At 33.2% G+C, this 23,777-nt stretch overlaps 4 protein-coding genes across 15 annotated transcripts in view; 3 read left to right on the top strand and 1 right to left on the bottom strand.

Moving 5' to 3' along the window:
- The first annotated feature begins 10,131 nt into the window (after positions 1-10,131).
- On the top strand, positions 10,132-16,139 carry LOC18032909 (methyl-CpG-binding domain-containing protein 13). Of its 3 annotated transcripts, none has more exons than XM_024180064.1 (5): positions 10,132-10,523; positions 12,616-12,711; positions 13,008-13,157; positions 14,240-14,357; positions 14,757-16,139. In XM_024180064.1, exons 1-5 carry the CDS (start codon positions 10,437-10,439, stop codon positions 15,845-15,847), a joined length of 1,542 nt encoding a protein of 513 aa, XP_024035832.1. In that variant the 5' UTR covers positions 10,132-10,436; the 3' UTR covers positions 15,848-16,139. The 3 variants fall into 3 exon arrangements, with proteins under 3 accessions (XP_024035832.1, XP_024035828.1, XP_006421896.1); XM_024180060.1 differs by having other exon boundaries at positions 14,649-16,139; XM_006421833.2 differs by having other exon boundaries at positions 10,133-10,523; positions 14,240-14,402; positions 14,649-16,139.
- Positions 16,140-16,547: 408 nt separating this feature from the next.
- LOC18033463 (putative uncharacterized protein DDB_G0287975) lies at positions 16,548-17,943 on the top strand. Of its 2 annotated transcripts, none has more exons than XR_002905616.1 (3): positions 16,548-16,922; positions 17,042-17,341; positions 17,772-17,943. XR_002905616.1 is itself a non-coding variant. In XM_006421830.2 (3 exons), exons 1-3 carry the CDS (start codon positions 16,773-16,775, stop codon positions 17,777-17,779), a joined length of 363 nt encoding a protein of 120 aa, XP_006421893.1. In that variant the 5' UTR covers positions 16,548-16,772; the 3' UTR covers positions 17,780-17,943. The 2 variants fall into 2 exon arrangements, 1 of the variants encoding a protein (XP_006421893.1); XM_006421830.2 differs by having other exon boundaries at positions 17,042-17,246.
- Positions 17,944-18,047: 104 nt separating this feature from the next.
- On the bottom strand, positions 18,048-21,568 carry LOC18033341 (ADP-ribosylation factor-related protein 1). Of its 2 annotated transcripts, none has more exons than XM_006421829.2 (7): positions 21,470-21,568; positions 20,039-20,227; positions 19,757-19,897; positions 18,888-18,996; positions 18,718-18,779; positions 18,538-18,641; positions 18,048-18,356 (listed from the first exon to the last, which is right to left on the bottom strand). In XM_006421829.2, exons 2-7 carry the CDS (start codon positions 20,129-20,131, stop codon positions 18,251-18,253), a joined length of 615 nt encoding a protein of 204 aa, XP_006421892.1. In that variant the 5' UTR covers positions 20,132-20,227; positions 21,470-21,568; the 3' UTR covers positions 18,048-18,250. The 2 variants fall into 2 exon arrangements, with proteins under 2 accessions (XP_006421892.1, XP_024040790.1); XM_024185022.1 differs by lacking the exon at positions 21,470-21,568 and adding an exon at positions 21,365-21,447.
- Positions 21,569-22,980: 1,412 nt separating this feature from the next.
- The window catches only part of LOC18031291 (protein phosphatase inhibitor 2), a 4,380-nt gene continuing 3,583 nt past the window's right edge, over positions 22,981-23,777 (top strand). For 2 of the 8 annotated variants that reach the window (XR_002904259.1, XM_024178955.1), the window contains exon 1: positions 22,981-23,196. The gene's annotated coding sequence lies outside the window, so the exon portion shown is untranslated. Of the gene's footprint in view, positions 23,197-23,217; positions 23,364-23,693; positions 23,754-23,777 lie in introns of those variants that run through there. The other 6 variants (XM_024178963.1, XM_024178959.1, XM_024178966.1 and 3 more) reach the window with 6 other exon arrangements.

Here is a 23,777-nt window from a genome sequence, read left to right as displayed (position 1 = left end):
TTGTAAATATCAGTGTAATGTATGTTCTAATAGTAATTGTAAATATTTGTGTAATACAGTAATCTGATGTGTAATCAGTATAATGTCTGCTCTAATAACAATTGTAAATATCTATGTAATATAATAATTTAATGTGTAATCAGTATTAAAAAAAATGAATTATGTCGAGAGTTGAGACAATATTGGACTGAGGTACTGCATGAACGAGCCCACTTTTGTTGGATCAGGCTCACAAAACATGACCCATTCGCCATCTCAGCCGACAAATATCGTCGACCTGGCCCGTTTGGCTACCCCGCTATTACCAGAGCTTCCATCAAGAGTCCAAATTCATTGACCTTTTTAACTAGCAAGCAGCAAGTAGTAGCAATAGGGCAACGTTACAGTGGAATCAAGTTGCACTTTATGATACCAAATTTGGACCAGAAAATTGCTGTGCTTATTGAGATTAAGAACGTTCAGCCAATAAAATATGCTTCATAATAACAAAGCGTGACAGGTGGGTACCCACTTGACCCCCTATCAATTAGTTAGGAAACCAATTGTTTAACATAATATGCACATTAAATACCCTTTGAATTTGTGACATTTTAAATGTATAAACGCAAAGCCGACATGTTACCCCATTAATCTAAGATTTGTTCAATTGATGGGTTTTGCTTCTTTAATATATTGCATATGAGAAAATAACACTCTCTATATATATGTCAAGACGTCCACTCAGATTCTTAACGTTTTAAAAATAGATAGATAAATTCTCTTGTATTAGGTATTTTCTATTTATATGTGGATATTGAGCACCGTTAAATTGTATGTTCTAAGATCTATGCGATGATCTATCAATTTGTTAAACTGTATGTTCTAAAATTTATGCGATGATCAATCAATTTCGTAGAAGAGAAAATGGAAGAGCCATGTGCACAACATTATCATAATTATCTAAATTAGATGAGTCTATGTGTCCATTTCTAAAAATATTGGGCGTAAGTATCATTTTTCCTTGATGTCCAATCATGTCACTTTCAATTATAAAATTTTGGAAAACTTTGTTGATGATAACGTGGAGAGATACGCAGGAGGTGCTCATGTTTCAAAGAGAAATGATGTGTTGTACGATAGCAAGGAGAGACCCAAATATATGTTACGTTTGTGTTTCTACAGCCTGAAAGCTTGCCTCAGATTGCCGAAACCAAATTCCAACCAAAGAAAAAAAAGCGACTCACTGTAGCTAAATTGGACCACAGCAACAAAGACATGGACAGGTCTTTAATATGTTAACTTAGCTAGCGATCCGAGACTGGCAGTTGATTTCCGCCACTGAGATTTCTAATCAAATGTACATTCAATATTTCATTCAATGCCTTGGCCCCTTTTCAGCAGACTGCATTTCTAGCCCTCTCGTCGATTATGGAAATTATTACTCTTCAAGTTACACATAAATTCATCATAATTGATGCCCCTTGTCCTGTAAAGTCATGGCCTCTCAACAGTTTCTGATTTTTTTTTAAAGAATAAAGGGCGATTCCCGATCCTGGTCAACAAATTTAATATTCCACCAAATGCTCGGCTTTTTCTTTTATCCTATCTGAAGACTTTCATGATCATCAATTGTGTTAGGACTAATGGGCATTCATGTAATTCTAAATTTATATGTTTGATTGTAAATTTGGCTCTATCTTCTTGATTCCCTTATAAACTGGTCTTGTGCTGAAACCTACCAAAGCTGATCCCGTTTTCTCTGCGTCAGACTTCTTCTCCTTGCTTCATTTGGAAACATGAGGATCCATAATTCATTGCTTCCGTTTATGATTTTCTTAATTATATTATCCGTGGTTCATCTTTCCTATTGTCGACAACTCAGTCATGCTAGTCCTGCTACATATCAAGAATCAGAGCATCAAAGCAAGAGCAAGTCTTCTCTTCAATTCAAACAAAGATTTGTTGCCGTTTCTCGACTTGTAGAGCTTGAAGGCAGGAAGGTGAAGCCAGAGTATGATGTATCCCATCAAGTTGTGCCTTGTGGACCAAACCCACTTCACAACTAATTATGCTGGTTCACATACATGTACAATCTTTCTGGGAAACAAATAATTTTTTTTTTTTTAGCAGGAAGAAACAAGCACACTAGGTTTCTTGGAAAGAAAGAAGGAAATCAAAGGAAATCTTTAAAACTTTTTTCCTTATTTTCCTTGATTCTTTCTGAGAAACCGGATGATTGTTTAGATTGTGTAGTAAAGAATCATGCTGTGTAGTTTTCCAAGTGACAGGTGTAAAGCAACCGCAATAGTTCATGTAAGATTATTGAATTTGCCGGATGAAGTTTGCATTTATGAATGTATGCTGGTAAAATTTAGCAGATTTTCTGCTGTAAAAGTCTTATGAGAGCTAATTTGTGATTTACATTTGTGTTTTTGTGTTGAATATGATTTGTATGATGTTTGAAAGGCTGGTGAATTGGCCGACTGTTGCTTGAAGAACTAAGGAAAAGGGCAATCAGTAAACGCTACTTTCTCAATAACAACAAATCCTCATTAAGCAAACATAAAGCAGTCAAAACAACTTAAAAAGCATAATCATGAAGTTTAATTGTCTTACAATTTCCCAACAATTAACACATAGCATGAGAAATGCCCCTGGTTGCAATTAGGTAAGCATAGGATCTGCGACTCTGACTCCAGAGAATAGTTGTAAATTTATTGAAGCAATTAAGCATCCCTAGAGAGGGTTCGTCATATGAACTAGGCTAATATCATTTGGCTGAGTTTATTCGTTAAGGCCAACTTCCTGAATCATCTTCATGATCTTGCTGCTAGAGATTCCGAGCAGCTCCCTGAGCTTAATGAATCCGAATCCAGATAAAATGTGGTGAAGTGAACTGATGAAGAAGAGAGGAGTTTTTGTTTTTAATTGCATTAGTACACGCTTCCAACTAAAAGATAACATCACCGAGCAGGCTGCGTTAAGTCAATGCATAGATACGGCCAAAGCAAAAATGATATAAAATTGGAACCAGGTCAAATCTCAAATACAAACAAAAACCAGGAGTTGATTCGATTATTTAATAAAAAAATGAGCGTCATTTCATTGTTAATCTTATTGCACAGCCTGCAAGCTGACAGCATTTTGATTACACACTGATGCATCAATGATAAGAAACAGAAGTAGACTGATAATCTTCTTCTTATTTTAATAATCTTCACCTGTTTTATTCTCTATGGTTGCACATTCAATGCCTTTAGGAAGCAGTACAACACATTGTGTTTATTAGATAAAGCAGGAGAAATGCATTTTCAAATCCTCAAACTTCTGCTGAATCTAAAAATTCCATCATGCTAGTGAAAAAAAAAAAAAAAAAAACAATCAGACTCTCAAGATTTATCTTGAGGTATAAGTAAACCTCCAATATTTTAAAAATAAGCACACGTACTTTCTTTAAATTTGGGTCGTTGCATTTAATATTGCGCATGTGGTTCCTTCATTTTTCTTTTCATAAAATCAATCTCACAATTGCTTAGAACTCGAAAAATAAAGTATGAAAATATAAAGATATTCCCAAATAAATGAAAAACATTAACAAGAGAGGGTCTATGTGTCTATATTCGCAGCAATAGTCTATCCACATATTGAATAGCTTTTTTTACATTCGTATAAAAATAGTCTATCCACATATAGTAAAAAAGCTTTTGTTTTAAAAGCTATATGTGTCTCCTATTTTTTTTTTTTTCATTCTAACATTTCCTAATTTTGCAAATATAGTAAAAAAAACAAGCTTTATCGTAAATAAAGTGAACAAAATTGACTTATTGTTAATACTAAAATTTAAAACTCAATTTTGATCGCTCACAAAATTAGAGGAGGTTAGCTTAGAATAAAAAAAACATTAGGGTAAGGGAATATGATCCTCTCCTGATTTGAGCTTTATTGAGCTTTTAAAAATATTTTGTCACGTGTCTTTTAATGGTAGTATATGGGTGAGATTTAACTTCTTTTATTTTATTTATTTATTAACAACCAATTAGTAATTGATTTATTTACTCAGAACATTTTCAGATTAGGAGAGAATCCTGATCATAGAACAAGTGTGTTTCGGCTCAGATCAAGAGAGGATTATGATCCATTTTGGTTAACCTATTTCCATTATCAATTGTCAACCATCCAAGTGGCTTCATTAATCAAAACCCTTTACCCTTATTTAGTTTCTGTTTAAAAAATAAATATGAGAAGTAGGCAGCATGCATAGTACAATGTACTTTGAGTTTGGTTAGGCAAATTATTAAGCGACCATACTGCAAGAAAATTCAATGGTTCAAAATACGTTTTTAAACAAAGCTACAAATGGCTTAAAATTTGAAAGTCGTTTTATATAAAACTTTGTTAAGAGTTAAGAGAAGTTATATGAGCAAGAAAGCGACTTTCTGAAAAGTCAACGTTTGGATCTCTAGAGATACATAAGATGTGCTTGCAAGATAGTTCTATCATCTTTAATTTTTTTCCCCTCTCTCTCTCTTTATCAGAAGTCAAGATTTGATAGTATAAATAAATGAAAGTCCAACTCAAATTCTGCTCACCACAAGCATTAGCTTGTTTCCCATTTGCACCAAGTCCGATTTTCTTTAGATATTTTTCAGCCATTTCCATGATGAGAATCCAAAACTCTCCCCATCTATCCCTAACTTTGATTATTCTTCTGCTAGCAGTATTAATCCAGATAGCGAGTTGCCGATATGTAAACCATGTGACAGCTGAAGAGACAGGACAAGGATCAAGAACCAAGTATACTTCAATGTTTTGGGAAAGCTTCTCTGCAATCGTCAGCTCTATGGAGTCGCACAACAAGAAGATCCACCATATGCACACGGTGTCACGCAGACTTGTCCCTGGCGGACCAAACCCCCTTCATAATTGACTGTACGCACAAATCTGCATTATCCATTTGTTTCTTCTTTGGTTTTTCAGACTGATCATAGTTTTTTTTTTTAAGTTATAAAGAGAATTATTTGCATATGTATATGGTTTTGTTTCTGTGATTTATGCATTCCAAATATTATCTTGTAGAGTACTTTTCAGATATATAATCAAATATTCTTTCACTCCACTAAATCCTCGAGCTTCCATAAATAGGTTGTTTCTGTAGCTTATTGTTGAAAAGGGTTAGTAAAATTTAGATGTCCAAATCTCGACTGAACAACAAAATGGAGGTCACAGGAAGTAAGCCCCGAGCGGGATCAACTTCTACAGCAAATTCAGACTAAACTGGATCTCTTCTCTTGGCAGGGGGTGTTTAGGAGGTATCTTTGAGCGCATGTTGATCATTTCATGGCGTGTGTCTTAATTTTTTTTTTTTTCCAACATTCTTTCATGATGGGTGCTTTTTAAAAAATAAAATAAATAGGTGTCAAAATTTGATTAGATGGGTACATGAATGACGGGATCATGCGCCCGTTCAAAATAAGACTTTCTTTCAAACAGGATTGGCTATTGGGGTCAAATGAGGATAACCTCCAAACAATCAATATTGAGAACTAGTCCTAGTTAATTAATGTGGACGCTTAAGCGTTTGAGGATGATAAAAGCAACAGATGAGTCATCAGTGAGGGCCACGTTGCTTGGCATGAATTTGGTTTTTCAGACAAGTTCTTGCATATTAGTTTGCGGAAGAGATAAGATTAAAGACCAAGAACATCATGTCTCTTGAGTACGTACAGGTGTTAAGAGAAGTCAACTTTTGGCTGTCTACAAGTACATAAGATGAGCTTGCAAGAAAGTATTATCATTTTTCTAGAGAGTTCAAGATAGATAAATTCAAGATAGATAACATATATATTCTCTAAGAAGGATATATATCCTCATTTTAAAAAAGTAGGTAGGGGTGGGCACGGTTCGGTTCGGTTCGGTTCAGTTCGAAATTAAGTAGAACTGATTTAAATCGGTTATTTTATAAAAAGAACTGAACTCAGACGGTTCTTTTCAGATCGATTCGGTTCGGTTCGGTTTTTTCGGTTCTGGACCTATTTTGAATTTTTAAATTTTTAGCCCATTGGGCCTCATGAATGTAATAATTTTTTTCAACAATTAATTTATCCTAATTTTATTACAAATATTAACAATAAATACAAAGTATTCAAAACACATTTTATCACTAATATCTTACTAACTATTAATAAGATACTCTCAAAATATGAAATATTAAAATTTCAAAATACATAACCAAACTCCAATACTCCATCTATATAAACATAATCATAATGTTATAAAGAGAAATAACATATGTTTGATTTGAATAAAATAAAAAAATAATTCGGTTTTTCGGTTCGGTTTTTCGGTTCGGTTTTTCAGTTCAGCTAAGTAGGGGTGGGCACGGTTCGGTTCGGTTCGAAATTAAGTAGAACCGATTTAAATCGGTTATTTTATAAAAAGAACCGAATAAAAACCGAATTAAAAAAGAACCGAACTCAAACGGTTCTTTTCGGATCGGTTCGGTTCGGTTCGGTTTTTTCGGTTCTGGGCCTATTGGGCCTATTTTTAATTTTTAATTTTTTAGCCCATTGGGCCTCATGAATGTAATAATTTTTTTCAACAATTAATTTATCCTAATTTTATTACAAATATTAACAATAAATACAAAGTATTCAAAACACATTTTATCACTAATATCTTACTAACTATTAATAAGATACTCCCAAAATATGAAATATTAAAATTTCAAAATACATAACCAAACTCCAATATTTCATCTATATAAACATAATCATAATGTTATAAAGAGAAATAACACATGTTTGATTTGAATAAAATCATGTTTGATTTGAATAAAATTATTAACACATGTTTGATTTGAATAAAATCATGTTTGATTTGAATAAAATTATTAACACATGTTTGATTTGAATAAAATAAAAAAATAATTCGGTTTTTCGGTTCGGTTTTTCGGTTCAGCTAAGTAAACCGAATACCGAACCGACATTTCGGTTTTTTTTACAAACGGTATATTCGGTTTTTTAAAAAAATAAAAACCGAACCGAATTAGAAAAAACCATCGGTTCGGTTCGGTATTTTTAACACTACGGTTTTTTTGCCCACCCCTACAGCTAAGTAAACCGAATACCGAACCGACATTTCGGTTTTTTTTACAAACGGTATATTCGGTTTTTTTAAAAAATAAAAACCGAACCGAATTAAAAAAAATCGTCGGTTCGGTTCAGTTTTTTTAACACTACGGTTTTTTGTCCGCCCCTAAAAGTAGGAATGTTACTTAGAAGGAAAAAAAAAAGTCTTTAATGTATATTTTTTTTAATATTCTAACAACACACTCTTATTTGTTTATTATGCGGACATATTATTAAGTCATATAGTATAATGGAATTAATGTTCAATTCACTACTAAACTATGTGGTTTAATAGTGTTCAATTAACTATAGAACCATATGATTTAATAACATATATGCATAAAAAAACAAAACTAAGATGCCCGCACTTGAGTATAAACGCACACATGCACACACGCGCACACAAATAGAGCCTCTCATGTTCGGATGCCTAAATGTGGATTTCGTGTGGATTCGTTATTACACCATATAATGTTATAGTGTTCTTGCTCAATTAATTGTAATAGCGAATGCACAAAAAATCTGCATTTAGCCATCCTAACTTGAGAATTTATACATATAATTTTTTTTATAATGAGGAAATTATTATTTTAACAAAGTGAAGATACCATTAATCCAAAACGCACACACACACACACACACACACACACACACACACACACACAAACTTCAATACACTAATAGAAAAAAAAAATAATTTCTAACGTATTGAAATATGTGTTTTTGTTATATTTTAGTGGCATCGAAGTAAGGATATATATATATATAAATACACATGGATGCCCTCATTTAGTATTATTATTATTTTTTATATGGATATGTTATTAAGGTCCTGTTTGGGATTGAAGTGCTGTAATTTTTAAATAACAGCTGTTGTGAAAAAAAGTTGTAACTATGAAATAAAATTTAATAATATATAGTAAATATAAATTTTAATTAATAATTTTGATAAAATTAAAGATATAACAAATTTTTTATTATACAAATGAAAAATCAAATCAATATAGCTTCTAAGCTATAACAATTAGTGTTTACCACACACTGTAGCATTATATCTTTTAAGATATAGTTGCTCAATCTCAATCACAAACGCACCATAAATCATATGATTTTATAATTAATTGAATATTAATTTTATTAAACTAAGGGTGGACAAAAAAGTCTGAGTCAATCGGCCCAAACTTACGGACTTTAGACCCAGTCCGCATTGTCAGGCTATTGACATATGTCAAAATTTTTAAAGTTTACTGTGAATGGACCTAATTAAGGATTTGTAAGCATTATTTGTAGTTTACTATGTTGTATTGCTAGTATTTTGTGTATTAGACTATTAGTCTATTATGTATTGAATAATTATTTTTAATTTAAATATTCCTTTTTTTTTAACTTTTAACTTTGTTAAAAATTTATTTAAAAATTTAACGGAGGCCTAAACTACGGACTTTCAGAGGGTTTGGATCTATTAACAATAACATATTCTGATTCAAGCTCACAATTTATTATCTCTAATTAAATTATATGATTTAATAATAAATTAAACATTCTCTCTATTAAATTATATAGTTTAGTAGTGTGTTTACATTAATATATATATATATATATATATATATATATATATATATATATATATTGGCATGAGAGATGGAGTCAATAAATTAAATCATGCTAAATCGTAGCTCACTGCAGTGACTTTGTTCCCTTTGTTACAAACTGCCAAATCGCACAAAAAAACAAGTCCCACTGGTTTCATTGTTCAAGCCTTCAAGAAAAAAATAGTCGTTGTTCAAGAAACAGGACAAGGATCAATAACCAAGTGATGCTTCAACAATGTTTTCAGTTTTTACAAGGCTTCGCTGTTAAGTTTCTTCTACGTCAATTGTCACTTTGGCTCCATTTTTTTTTAAGAACGTTAGCAGGAATAATGTATTTTATTCGACAAGAAATTTTTTGAACATGAAAAGCTTCAATTGAGCTTTTCAAAGTTCGATTGTTAAGACTCAAATTGGGCTTGTAGTCCAGTGGTGGACCATTGGCCTCATAGTCATGCTTCGAGTTCCTACGGACTCAACCTTCTCCAATTAAACATAATTGTGTGGAGATTTCTATAAACATCTTTCTCCCTTGCAAAATGCGAGTGGAGTAGAGACATCCCTCCTCCGTGAGGAGTATTTGGGATGGACATGTACTTCATAAAATAAAAATATAATAATATAAGTCCCATATATATATATTTGATTGTAAATATCAATGTAATAACCGGCTGTCATAGTAATTGTATATATATCTGTGTAATACAGTAATCCGATGCTTAATCAGTTTCAAAAAAAAAAAAATTTCGATTGTTAAGACTCAAATTGGGCCTCCGAAGGCCCATCAAATGAAAAGAAACGTAACGTACACCGCATTGAAGAAAGGACAGAAGAAGCCGAAGAATCGGAACCTTTTCTAAAATGCATTTTCCATCGCAGAGTCGAGCTGTTGTCTTCTCCAAGTACAGTGTACTGAATCAACGGCTACGTGGTCGTCTATGATTGGCATAAGTTACAATAATAGACTGCACTCAGTTTACGTGTGCGACAGTGGCATCCATTATCTAAAAAGGGCGAAAGAATACCAAGCTAACACACACACACACACACACACACAACACACTCACTCACTTTTTGTTCAAGAAAATATATAAATTTTTAAATACCCGTTTTATGCTTTCTTGTCATAATTTCTTTAATTAATATATTTATTTATTTGGAGAGATGAAAATTTAACTGAAGATATCGGAAATGTTCATTTCCAGACTCTTTATTTCTTATAATGGTGATTTAGGACAAATGAGTTATTATCTCCAATGTACACTGCGTCTTTATTTTAGGAGGAAAATGAGGTAATTGATAAGGCAATACAAAGCACTCGGTCACCATCACACACACTGGGAAAGGAAAAAAAGATTGCTGAGGAGAAGATTAAACATTGGAAAAGAGAGAGAGAGAGAGAGATATATATAAAATACTGCTAACAAGAAGTAAATTAATAAGAGCGAGTGGGCGGGGGGGTCACGTTTCGATGGCACCAACAGCAACACGGGAAATTTGGGAACACGTGGTAACTGTAAGAATCCCCACTTACAAGTCTTGTTTTGTCCGAACAGTAAACTCCATCTCCAAAATAGCCTTTGTCCTTGACTCGTCAGTCGTCACATTAACATACACATACAGCCAGCTGAGCTAAGAAAGAAAAATAAAAAGACCCGTTTTTTTTTTTTTTTTTTTCCCCTCTTCTTTTGTTTATTCCTTTTGCGTCTTGTTCTTACCGGAGACCCTGGGATTCCGGTGAATGGGTGACCGGGAAAACAGCGATGAGCTGCTGCCTGATGGCTGCAGAGTGGAGGTCCGAGTGAGAAAGAATGGTAAAAAAGACAAGGTAATTTGTTTAATTAACCGTTTCCTTTTATTTATTCTCTAATAATTTTTTACTCTTATTATTATTATTATTATTTTTCTTTTAGCTTCATGATTGTATGTAAAGATCTTTGCTTTCTCATTGATGGGTTGATCTTGATTTTACTGCTGGGGCTGCAATCTTTGAGGTTTTTTTTTTTTTTTTTAATTTTCAAAAAAAAAAATATATATATATATATCTATATGGTTACGTTTTTGTGGGTGAGAAAGCGGTTATAGCTTTAGCAATTGAAGATCTTTATCATATGTTTCTGGTTTGTTTCTGTTTTACTGTCGGGATACTTGTTCTTAGATTGGACTTTTCATTTGGGAGTAAAAGAGTTATCTTTGTGCTTTAAGAAGCAGTTTCTTCTTGAATTTGGAGCAACATTTTAGTATAAGTTTGACAGCTAGGGTAGAACGTTTGTTGGTGTAGTGACTTATGTTTACCTATGGGAAGAATTGTGGGTTGCATGTAAGTTTTAGCTTGTTTGTAAATTTTTCCGGAAAGATTTGATTTTCTTGAATATAGTGAGAATTGAAATGGTGGAGATAAACACCGTGTGCATGGTGTCTGGGTAGATAAATAACGAAATGGGAAAGAATTCTGTTTCATGGTTTCTCCACTGCATGTTAGTTTATTCATGTGGTTGTAATACGGAGGGTACAAAATAATACATGCGGATGCATGTAGGAACGGTGGCATTCTCCTGTATCAAGCAGGCAGTAATGGAAGGAAGGTTTTTAATAGATATTTTAAATAAGAATAAATTCGAGAATGTTTCGAGAAGGTTGTTATGACTGTAAGTATTTGAAAACAACTTCACACATATTTCTAATTTTTCTTTCGTGTCACTAAATCATCAAAAGTACTGACAATGGATTTTTTTTTTTAAATTTGATTATGTAGAAGTGTAGAAACTTTTGTTTACATATAGGAAGAATTATGGCTTGCATGTAATATTTAGCTTGTTTGTAAATTTTGAGGAAAAGGGTTAGTTTTCTTAAAAATTTACAAAGAATTGAAATGGTGGAGATTAAGACTGTGTTTCTTGTGTGAGATAGATAATGAAGAAGGGCACAAATCTGTTGCATGTTGTATGAATTGCATGTTAAATTTATAATACTGAGATTATTAATAATATGAGGATACATGTGAAGTTGTTTAAAAAGTTCATCGGCATTCTCATGTTGCGAGCAAGCCATGACAGAAGCAAGGTTATTGTTAATAAAAAATAAATAAAATTAAGGATACATTCAGGAATGTTTGGCAAAGCCTTTTGTGAGAGGAAGTATTTGAAAAAGCCTTCAAATGTATTTTAAATGTTTCTTTCACATCATTATTCTTTCTGGTTGTCTCAAATTAAAAGCCATATTTCAAACCAAGAGACTAACATATTTTTTTGTAGTTTTTAGGCAACCTAAAGTAGGTTAGTTGATTATATCATCATTCTCTGTGAGGGAGTAGCAATGTTTAAAGGCATCCTTTTTTGAGCTTTGGCTAAGTCATCCTCTTCGGATAACTTCCTCGACTGCACTTGCAAAAGCTTCCTTACTTTTTATTCTTTACCCCTTATGGTATTGTTATCTATTGGTACATATTCTTTGCAGCTTTATCCATATCTATGTACAATTCCACATTCTTCAACCTATTCTGACATTCTTCACTTGTTACTTTTTGTGAACATTGTGGTCGTTAAATTTATTAATAATTCTTACTGTGGGTTCATTAACAATTGAAAGTTATAACGGAAGAAACTGATTAATAAAGATCTATGGAGAATGGTTGACGGAATCTTTTGGTGGTGCTTTTTTCTGCTTTCTTTGGTGATAAATTAGTGTGTTTAAGATTGTTGGGCTCATTGCAGTGCAACTTGTTCCCTTGACTTATTTCAATTCCAAGGTAGGAGGTTTTCACTATCTCAATATTAAATCTGAAGAGACCTAGCAAGCAATCGGGGAAAAATAGTCTGTTGTCTCTTGCTTGACACAAGCTACTCAGTGTGCTTTTATTTGTTTTGTGATTTTTTTTTTTATCTCGCTTTTTTGTTTTCTGAGAGGAAAGTTGAATGTAGATCATAATCGAGAAGGACACACCCGACGGGTTACCTCCAGGCTGGACTAAAGAAATTAAAGTGACAAAGACAGGACGTAAAGTCCGAAGAGATCCGGTATTCAACTATCACTTCCATTTTTTGGTGTATTTTGGTAGTTTTAGCACTATTTTTTTCTTGCTGTTGTTCATTCTTTTGACTTTATCATGAGATTCTAGTTTTTGCTTGGCTGATTTTAGAGTTTATTAGTTGCTCAGAAAAGTTTTCATTATTTTGCTTTCTCAGTGGACAGCTGGTCCACTCCCTATAACGACTCTTCATCATTAATACAATTTATAGTTTTTTTTGACAAAAAAAATTGTTCTGACTGTTTAAATAAGGTACATTTCTAATAAAAAATTTATCTTCTGCAGTATTACATTGATCCTGCTAGTGGTTATATATTCCGATCTATGAAGGATGCAGTTCGATATGTTGAAACTGGCGAGATAGGAAGGTTGGCATACAAACCTAAGGATGATGGCAACCAGGATGAGGAGGACCTGGAAGATGATAAAGACAATGTAAGCCTGCTCATTATTGGGCACTCCAAGTCTATATATTTGTTTCATCAAGCAATTAAATGAGCTAGAGTATCTATCTTTGGATTTCAAATACATTCTCTATTTCTTGTTATTAATTGTTAAATCTATTCTGCAGATTTTTAGTAAGTAAAACAGTTCCCTATTGTGATCAAACATTACCAACAACAAAGTTTTTCCTTAGAATGATTAAGTAACGAGCTGTCTGTTATATTTTATCATGAAAAAACACCAAAATCCATTGCAACCCCTAATACACAATGGACATATAGGAGCACCAGAAACTAGAGGAAATAACAAATTATTTTACAATGAAATTACATGAAAGAACTATTTAAAGAAGATACTGGAAGCTATTTGAACAATCTCGGAAATCACTAGTTTGAGTTTCTAAATAAATCTGCAGTCCCTGAAATTCCCTTTATTACTTCTTATTTAGATACAATATACACCGCAGTTAACGGATATGCTCTGTGTGATCTTTTCTTGTTCGCACCCACCAATATCTTGCTAACAGAAAGCTCAGCAACATTTTGTGGCATCAACTGAAACACCACCTGAAAATAGAGGATATTAAATACTGAAGCTCGCTGATCAGTGCAAACGCAACTAGTATACAATCCATCTTTTTGTTGGAAAAAAGGACTTGAGATACTTTAATAATGCCATTGATTCTGCAAGACTACATCGATTTGTAAACATTCATTTTTTTAGGTTTGGTGGTGGCATATTAAACTGTGATGGAGTGCATGTTTATTATTAGATATTTCACTGCTGTTGGCCCATATGTTTATCCGTACTCGAATCATTACATTCTTGAAAACAGTTTTCGATATTTTCAACCTCCAAAGATGCCATATATACCCAATAATAGGACAAGAAAGTACTTTTAGTAACTTGCTTTGTCGAAATTATACATTCTTGCAGCATTTATGGCATTCAATTTTTTATTATTTTCCTTCTTTCCATGCAATGCCAGGTGGAACTGTTGTTTGCATTAAAATTCTCAGTTACCTATTTTTATTTTTATTTTTATTAATTTTATTCTTCTTGTCTTTTCTCAGTCGCCGACAGCTACCAAGAAACAGAAATTAGAAGTCACTGGGACAGAAACAGATATTACAAGCCAGAGTACAAAGTTGAGTGAGGTAGCGAAGGATGAAGATGCACTTGATTCTGCGGGTACGAGAGAATGCATATCCCACTCTGAACATACTTCTGGTCAGGGTAAAGTCCTAAATATCCATCTCAGCTTGACACATTGTTTTAATGTCCACTAACAAGGAGACTCTTCAATTGCCATGCAATCATTTAGGGAACTTGTAGCAAGCAAACAAGATACACCATTTGATCTTTTGTTATTTACAGTATCTGCTGATATTGGAGGATGTATTCTTGGTTTCCTTGGGTTCTCACGAATGTCCGTTACTAATTGAAATCTTGCCTTTAATATAAATTTAATGCATATTGCAGTTGAGGCTGGAACCGAGCTGAGGGGTTCAAACCTTTCAGAAGCCAAGGATTCTGACAAAATGGATTACAGGAAAGATTCTGATAAAAACGTGCTTTCAACTCCTGTAGTGGTAGTCCTCCCACAGGGGCAGTCATCAGATGTTGGGGAGATGATGGATGAAACTATGAATACCACACTTGGAAAGAGTAGGTCCAGGAAGAAGAAAGTGTTTGACTTGCCTCGTCGAGCTTCAAAACGACTTGCTGGGCTTGCACTTGATCCAACACCAGAACTAAAAACTAGTAATCGAGTGCGTCGTAAACAGTCGGATAAGATAGAAGCCAGTAGTACAGTTGAGGCTTTTTGCTCTGGCAGTCAGGTACATCTGGCATCACAGCAACCAGATCAGCTTGAGGCCAAGCCTGAAGCAAACTGCGCCTTTGACACTTCTAAAAGCACAGAAGTTTCCTCGGCTACAAGTGAGGCCAAGCATCCTTCTGGGGATCTGAATGCCTCTTCAGGAAAGATTGAAACGGGATGTAAGAGTGACCAGCCGCAAGGATGTGCTGTCGATTTGACTATGAAGCATCCAGACAATATTGAAACTGACATCGAGGCTGATAAGAATCCGAGTCCCCTTATTGACCTGCCTTTTGGGGATTTATTGTCAGACCCTTGTATTGCATTTGCAATTAAAACTCTTACTGGAGAAACTTTTGAGACTTCCAGTGACAAAGAAGTGTCGCTTGAATCAAATAGTGGCAAATCTGAGGGCTTTGCATTTTTGGAAGGGCAAGCTGGAAAGAAAAGGGAGAATGAAGGCGAGGAAAAACAGGAGAACCTAGCTACTTCAGAAGAACAAGCCGCAAATGTTGAAAGCAAACTTAAAACTGATGAGAAGCTGGAAAATCCCCTCGATTTGCCTTTTGCAGATATCTGGAGAGACCCATGTATTGAGTTTGCCATAAAAACTCTTACTGGTGCAATCCCAGTGGGTAATGATTGGGACGTCCAGGATTACTTCCAGCAGCAAATTAACTCATCACAAACACAACCGAATAACAACTTCTGCCAAACTGAGTTCTTGTGCCAGCAATTTGACTCCCTGGAGAAGCCCGTGTCAAGAGAACAAGCTCGGACAGGTAACTTAAGCATCCAAAATCCAGGTGGATCAGGTTTTCACCAACAAAGTGAAAAGAGGTGCAATGAATGCCATTGAAGGGCAATCTGCATGAACTAACTTCCAATTGTATAGTCAGAAAGCTTTGTAGAACAGTGCTTTAAACCTTTTCGGCAGTCGCTGTGCATCAGAAATTTTCATTGGGATACCGATGCTTAGTAACATTAGCTTCTTTTAGCCGGTAAACTCTCTAGTTAGCTTGACAGTCCAAATGTAATAAAAAAAAACCTTTTCTGAGTTTGGTAGTGCTAGTGTTTAGTTGAAGACTTGGAACCTTTTTTAAAAACTTTCCTGGAATTCCCTTCTTTTATTCTATTTTCTGTTTCTTCGTTGTTTGTCTAACCTACGATGTTGATCAAAGATAATGTTGTTGATCAGTGTTTAGTATTTCCGTTTCGGAATCCAGCACACAAGGGGAAATTTGGATTTTCATTATTCAATGCTGAAAAAAGCATTCTATTTTTAACCCCCTTAATGGCTAAAATGAACATTTTGAATATAAATATCTTTGAGTTATCTGTCATGTACTCGTGTTAGACTGTCTATGAGTAATCGGTAAGTAATTAATTCACAGAATGCTCGTTTATTTAACGCGACTTACAAGTATTTATATTTGAAACACTTATTTTTTGATAATAAAGTAAAAAGAAGAAGAAGAAGAAGAAGAAGAAGAAGAAGAAGAAGTGGGGTTGTTTTTGTAATAAGGTTGGATTTTTAGAAATTGAAAGAAAATTTTTTTTTTTTAAATAATGAAGGCCCTCCTCAGCAATAGATTAAACGACATCGTACATCTCCAAGGCGCCAGGACCCAACTGCTTGCCGCCAAAATTCCCAAATCAATGTTCTTCTCTTCTCTCCCACGAGCCCAAGGTTAAATTTTCATTTTAGCCTAATATTGCAATCTAGCTTAGAAAAATCAAGGCGAAAGAAAAAAATAAAATAGAGAGAGAGAGAGAAAAAAAAAATGCAGATTCGAATCAAGTGTGGCTGCGGTGCGGAGTCTTGTAGAGAATGGGCAATCATAGAATTACAAGGCTTCGTCGAAGTTCAACCCTCTTTTCAAGATCGCCTCCAGAACCTCGTCATCGGTGAACTTTGCCGACCTTCATCTCAGGTTTTAAGATTTTAATAATAAGATTTACGTTTACTTTCTCTACTTATTTCATCATCTGAAGCAGAATAATTGCAAGCATGCCCCTGATTCTGGGTTGTACTGTTTTGCTTTTTTTTCAGGAGAGCTATACTTTCACAGTTGGGTACCATGAACTGACGGGGTCAAAAGTGCCCTTGAAGAAGCCATTGCTGGTGCTGAAGAAAGTGAAATGTATGGATGTCGATCAGAGCTGTGAGGGTAGTTCAGCAGGGACGGATTTGGAAGTTGTTGGGATTATTCGACACCGGATTCTGTTCAACACCAGACCACAAGCCCTAATATCCAGTACCAGCAAGCTTCTTCTTCCCCTTTCTTAAATATGATTTAACTCTTAATTGTGCATTGCTAGTTTCTTGACTCTTGACTCATATGTGCCAGTAGTAAGTATTCAGGTTTGTTGCTGATTTACATTTTTTGGTTTCTTGAGGGAATATTTACGATGCAGCAAGCCTCCACTCTTTGTTTAATATCTCTTAACAATTACAGTTAATATAAACATGCATCTAAGTAGATTAATCTTCTAAGACTGGTTCGAAAAAAAAAAACTTAATCTTTTAAGCAACATGCATTCTTTACTCGTGGGGAAGTATAATGTTACAAAACTTACTCTTGTTTATTTTTGTACAATACCATCTTCATTGGATTACATTGTGCGACTTCCTTGCTCAAAAGAGAAATCAATTTACTTGACATTCCTTAGTTGAGCACTTATTTAACTTTACAGCTCTGCAACAGAATTAATTTAGTACCTAAAACAAGATCAATTGAAGCCTCCTTTCTCACCCTTTTGTTTTTGTTGTTTTGTTCCAGAACCATAACCTGTTGTGAAGAAAAGAGCTAATCCGCAGCTTCTCAGTACTCGTCAAGTAGAATGGAATCCATTTGCATCAGTGGGTTTGAGTTGAAGCAAGTGCTTTTAATTTTCAGTATTAGCTAAATGTGTCAATCTGCCAAGCCAGGCTTATAGACTATAAAAGACTATTCATGTCACAAGAACATAAACCTTGTGTATATTTCTGTCATCATTGAACATTTTGACAATTTAAGGCTTTAAGATTCTAATACAAAGAGGCGACACAGGTAATCTCTTCATATGGGTTTTGCCCATGGAATTAGAATCAAAACTTTCAAGAATTAAGACTATTTGAATCCCACAACAATTAAAACAAGAAAGCACCGATTGGTAGAATCAACCTCTAATCATGGCAAATTTTAATGTCAATCCTGATTTATTTACAGAAGCTACAAAAGGCAGAGGACATCAGCTGTGATTTAATATAATGTTCCTACTAAACTGAACCAGTACTTGCACCAGCACGAGCTCTCAACATTTCAGTTCTCTTGCTCCTCTCCATTACCTCGACCAACCACTCTACACTTTCTTTTATTCCGAATCTGCAACCAAATTTCAAATGCGATCACTTCTGCTGTTTAGGTGCACATTTCGGTGCCCAAAAGATTGTTGATATGGAATAAGGAAAATTTGACTACAATCCCAACTCTATACAATTATATATGCAAGATCAGATTGCATATTTTACTAGCTTTTTGTCTTCCTGTGAACCATCTAACTTACCCATCATAACCTGACACTGCTTCAAACATGCAAACCCGTTCATCCAACTTCTTAAGGTCTAGATATCGTGCTAGTTCATCAGCTGATACAGCATCAGGAAGATCCTGGCATTGAAACAACTCACAAAATGACTACTGATATTGGAAAATTCAACAAAGAAGATATAACAAAATAAATTACCTGTTTGTTTGCTAGTATCAAAAGTGGCGCTCCTTGCAAATCCTCATTCCGAAGAACCTTTTCTGGTATGAAAAAATTTAAGATATGAGTACATTGAGGTATTGCAAATTCCAACCTTCCTCACAAGAGACTGAGAATGACAAACTATTCAAAAGTTCCATATAACTTGCCTAGAGCAGTTTTTGAATCTTCAAAACGTGAAGGGCAAGCAGCATCAATTACAAATACCACAGCATGTGCCTCTTCATAATATTTCTCCCAAATTGAACGAAGGCCAGGCTGAAAAAAATCATCAATGACCAGGACTTCAGGTTTGCAGTGGATAATATATAGTCCACAAAAGTTACACATCAAGAATGTAGCTAATTTTGTCTATCAAACAAGACAATCATAAGCAGTTAGCCTCACATGGAGCAAGAAAACATCCTTTTCAGAACCTAAATTTTCAGCTCCTCTTTCCCATTTTGATTTTAAAAATATGAAAATTGACAGCTAAGGAGGCCTGAAGACTAAAATCAGCTGAATAAAGCTGGATGCCGTAAAAGTCAAAATTTAAAAGCCTAAGGAAACCTGAAGCTAGTGTTTCCAGAAATGTAATATCATGAAAACTGTTAGTTCTAGCATGAATCATTTTAATAGGTGGAAAATCACAGGGCTAAAATATAATTGACCAGTACAAAACAACTGTAATTAATCATGATAGATTTTATTTGAGACTACTTGTAGAAGCTAAAATGTTTTCTACTATTTCTTAGCCATCTCCAGACTAATAAGTAACATTGTCAGTGTGAACTTGATTATTTATACCAATAATGAAAATCAAGAAATTGTTACATAACTGAAAACAACACATAATAAGCAAGCAACTCTTAAAGCTGTTAGAATCAATAAAAATCAAGATCTACCACATATCTGCTAATCATAACCACAACCATGTTACTATAGCATGAGGAAGCAGCACCTCTGACTTATTTAAGTGTAACTGAAAATAATAATAATAATTATTATTATTAAAATATTGATGGTTTCGCTCACATGCCTGACCACCCAGATCCCAGAAGACCAGCTTTGAATTTGAAACTTCAATACGACCAATATTCAGTCCCACAGTAGGAACAATTCGATCAGGTGGGAGGCCTTCCACATTTGAGTAGACAGACTTCAACTTCTCCAACAAAGTCTACAAATTAAAAGATAATGTCATGAATTCAACAGATACATTCAACATAGATAAAGCCAAGATAAACGATTAATATTGATGGAGTTTCGGAGAAGCAAAATGTAACAACTATAATTAAGAGAAGTCGGCAAAGCATATTACCGTTTTCCCAGCCTTGTCAATTCCAAGAATGAGCACATGAAACTCAGTCTTAGTAAATATATACTTCCAAAGTCCATAAAACAGCGAGAACATCTCTAACTTCTTTAACGTTAATTTGTATTTATTCCCGCTAACCTTCAACCGTGAGAAGAAAAGGGCTTCATAATACCAAAGTCTCACTCATGTACACTGCTTGAAAAAAAATAATTAATAAGGTCCAATTATTAAAAAAAATTATTAATCAAGACTGGTCAACAAAAAAAAAAAGAGCCAAATCAAGGTATTGAAGTTGAATTCATGTAGCTCAATCTTTGTTTACTCTTAATCACATATTAGTATAGAAATATGATTATCTCACATCCAGAAATTATTAAGGTCCAATTATTTCGAACATCCAATCTAAAATACAATTGACATGCAACAAACACTCTGTGGCCAGTTTAAATTCATAGCAAACACTTATGCCAGGAAAACTTGAAAAAAATCTCATGCATTAAACTTGTAAGACCTCAATTATACACACGTACAAATAATGATAGGAAATCTAGCTACTGAACAACTGATCAAACTTATGGCCTCAGATAGTGTGGAGGAAAGCCAATTCCAACTATTTCAACATTGACGCTTAGCAGAGGACCTGAAGTGTTTGATAAAAATCCACTTTTACTTGGAAGCTAATAATATATCAACCACTCTTACTTACCAACTACAGCATCTATTCTACAACAGCAGTGGATTAAAAGCCACAAAACCTCAATTCCAAACATACTCTTTGTCAGGTAGACTTGCTTTTAAACTACATCTCTAATTGTAACTGTAACTGCATTCAGGGAAAGACAACTTATGCAATTTTTTTCTTCAATCAAGCTTCTTTTTCTACCAATAAAACTACATCCGAAGCATCCAAAAGAATACAACAGTTGGATCTTAGTTTTAACAAGAAGTGAAAATTCAACAATAGATTTTGTCGTTAACATGACACTTCTTATTATCCTAGAGCATATGATCTTAGAGCCAAACCAATGAAACAGCCCAATTTAATTACATCGAATTATACATTCCATATTCTTGGAATGTCTAAAAAACCAAATAGGAGCAAAAGAATAAACAAATTGGATCTAATCACAAAGTATTACAGCTACAAATAAATAATGTGCTAAAAAATGAGATCCCATCTACCTACTGAGGAAAACAAACCGACCCACAATCATATACGATTTAAAAATGGAAATTGAACATAAACCCAGTAATTTTCCAGCAATGGAAGTAATATTGCCAAAGATAAAGAGAAAAAACGAGATCAAGGAAAAAGGATCACGACATTACATGTTACATATTCATGTATAATAAAGCTGGAGCTTGGAGATATTAATTCAAATAGACAAATTTTATTCGCTTAAGTTGAATGTAAAATAGATCAAAAGCGCGTACTTTTGAGAGATTGAAGAAGAGAGCTCTCGGCAATCCCTCCTATTGGCTCTGCATATGAGAGCTTATTTTAGGTATCGAAGTTTTTATATATTGTTTTTCTTTTTCTTCTTTTTCCTTTTTTTTTAAAAATTAGTTTATTCTTTTATTTACTTATTTTGATACGATATTCCCAATTTCCCATACGATACTCCTCTCATTAAAAATCACGCCACAAGAATAAAACTCCATGTGATGTTGCATGTAGCAGAAGTTTACACCCAAATTTTTTCAAGAAAAAATAATTTGGATAAAATACACATTTTTGTTTTAATAATTTTAACTCATTTCATATTAAAAAAGTAACTTTTTTTTTTAATTATATGATCCTAAAAAGCTTGTTTATTGATGTAATTACATTATAATCGTTAAAACTAGGACAAACAATTTAATAATTTTTTACTGTGAAATTATTAAAAAAAAAGTTCTTACTTAACTTTATAAAAAGGAAAATTATCTATTAGAATAAACTCTATTTAGATTATCTCTATTTAATGAGTAATGAGTTACCCTAATTAATTTTAATTGAGATTAAGGTGCTAGAATTTTTATTTATTTATTGAAAAATAATTTTGATTAAGGGACATATAACTTTTAAAATAATTGTTGTTAGCTGTTCTGTAAAAATTATCAATTAAAAAAAATTAATTAAATATTTAGTAAAATTTTACTTTTAAAAGTACTATGAGTTTTATAATTAATTGTATGTGTTTGATAAATCTTATTATTAAACTACTGTAAAAATATAAATGACTAAATTAAATATAATATTAAATAAAATTTATTTATATATTTATAAACACATATATATAATATTTTTATTGTGTATATATAATAATTAATAACTAAAATAAATATTTTATATTATTTATTTTATTTTTTATTCTATTACCTCAATATAATTAGTAATAATAACAATCTCTTTAATGATTTTATTTATAAATCAATAAGAATAATTTCAAACTTTTATAACATATATCAAGATTTCTACGAAATTACTCTTTTCTTATTTTTTAAAACTTATAGCGATTTTACTAAAAATAATTTTTTTAAAAATTTTCTAAATACTAATTTATAATTTTCAAAAACATTTCTCAACTTCTCAAAGACAATTCCAAAACGGACGCTAATTCTTTGACATTCTCTGCAAATTTATCCAGGAACTTACAGAGTAGTTTTTTTTTTGAATACTGATTAATCATCATATTACTGCATTATACAGATATTTACAACTGCTATTATAGCAGATATATTACACTGATATTTACAATTAGAAATACATGATTGAGATTTATATTATTACATTGAATTCTGTGAAGTACATGCCCAGATAAATAATCTCTTATAGAAGAGGGATGTCCATACTCCACTCGTATTGCACGAAAAAAATTTTTTTTTTTTAAATATTAAATAAATAAATACAGCAACTCACTACTCCGACCAAGGCCGAAGTGGCACTTACAGAGTAGTTGAAAGGACGAAAGAAGTCAAATCAACGGAAATTTGCGGTCATTCCACTGCAGATGGATAGATGATAGCCCACCCTTGCTGTCCGATTTAATTAAACCGCCAAAACATATTGTTTCGACCGACAAGGGCATTATTGGAAATAAAAAATAGGTCAATATTACCTGATAATAGAAAACGGGGAGCACACGCGGAATAAAAACTTCCCCAAGGACGTTTTACTGGTAAAAGTTTCTCCCATTCAAATCATTATTATCTTTCTTTCCTTTTTTTTTTTTTTCTTTCTTTTTCTAAATTTCATTTTCCTTTAACAATTTTTATTTTCCTGCATTTTCTCGGTTGACAAACAGACTCGTAAGGATCCGTTTTTATCTGATATTTCTCCTATTTTGTAAGATACATGCAGTTTATTTCAGAATTTAATGATCCGTGGCTTGAATTAGTTTGATTAGTTTCATATATGTCTCGATTCATGAGCTATAGATTACTGTGCCTGATTCTTGCTATATATATATTAATTATCCTAGCTTCAAATTTAGGTTTTAACAAGTATTTTATGGATAAAATTTATTTTTAATTACTATTTTTCCTTGATTTTGGTAAGTTTCTTTATCATGATCTCATTAAATAGTGGATTCGTCTTCTTAGTGCATTTAATTATTTTTTTTCAAAATTCATACAAGCTTAGATTTAGAGGTTGAAGTTTCATATACTAATTCAGGTATCAAGAGCATCGAGATGCAATTTGAACAGATGAAGGCTGAAAAGTTATGTTGACATTGTATGTATAGACGTTTCATATTCC

Source organism: Citrus clementina, unplaced genomic scaffold (genome assembly GCF_000493195.1).
Source record: "Citrus clementina cultivar Clemenules unplaced genomic scaffold, Citrus_clementina_v1.0 scaffold_9, whole genome shotgun sequence".
NCBI lineage: Eukaryota > Viridiplantae > Streptophyta > Magnoliopsida > Sapindales > Rutaceae > Citrus > Citrus x clementina.
The sequence above is the reverse complement of the archived record's forward strand: the minus strand, read 5'-3'. Positions and strand labels throughout refer to the sequence as shown.

Coding starts and splice junctions, on each gene's coding strand:
- LOC18033341 (XM_006421829.2), bottom strand. CDS start 20,131: ATGTTCTCGCTGTTTTATGGACTTTGGAAGTATATATTTACTAAGACT. Junction 18,642..18,717: donor TGATACTAGCAAACAAACAG/GTAATTTATTTT, acceptor TTTCAATGCCAG/GATCTTCCTGATGCTGTATC. Junction 18,357..18,537: donor GCAGTGTCAGGTTATGATGG/GTAAGTTAGATG, acceptor ATTTGGTTGCAG/ATTCGGAATAAAAGAAAGTG.
- LOC18032909 (XM_006421833.2), top strand. CDS start 10,437: ATGGGTGACCGGGAAAACAGCGATGAGCTGCTGCCTGATGGCTGCAGA. Junction 10,524..12,615: donor AGAATGGTAAAAAAGACAAG/GTAATTTGTTTA, acceptor AGTTGAATGTAG/ATCATAATCGAGAAGGACAC. Junction 14,403..14,648: donor TGAACATACTTCTGGTCAGG/GTAAAGTCCTAA, acceptor TGCATATTGCAG/TTGAGGCTGGAACCGAGCTG.
- LOC18033463 (XM_006421830.2), top strand. CDS start 16,773: ATGCAGATTCGAATCAAGTGTGGCTGCGGTGCGGAGTCTTGTAGAGAA. Junction 16,923..17,041: donor TTTGCCGACCTTCATCTCAG/GTTTTAAGATTT, acceptor CTTTTTTTTCAG/GAGAGCTATACTTTCACAGT.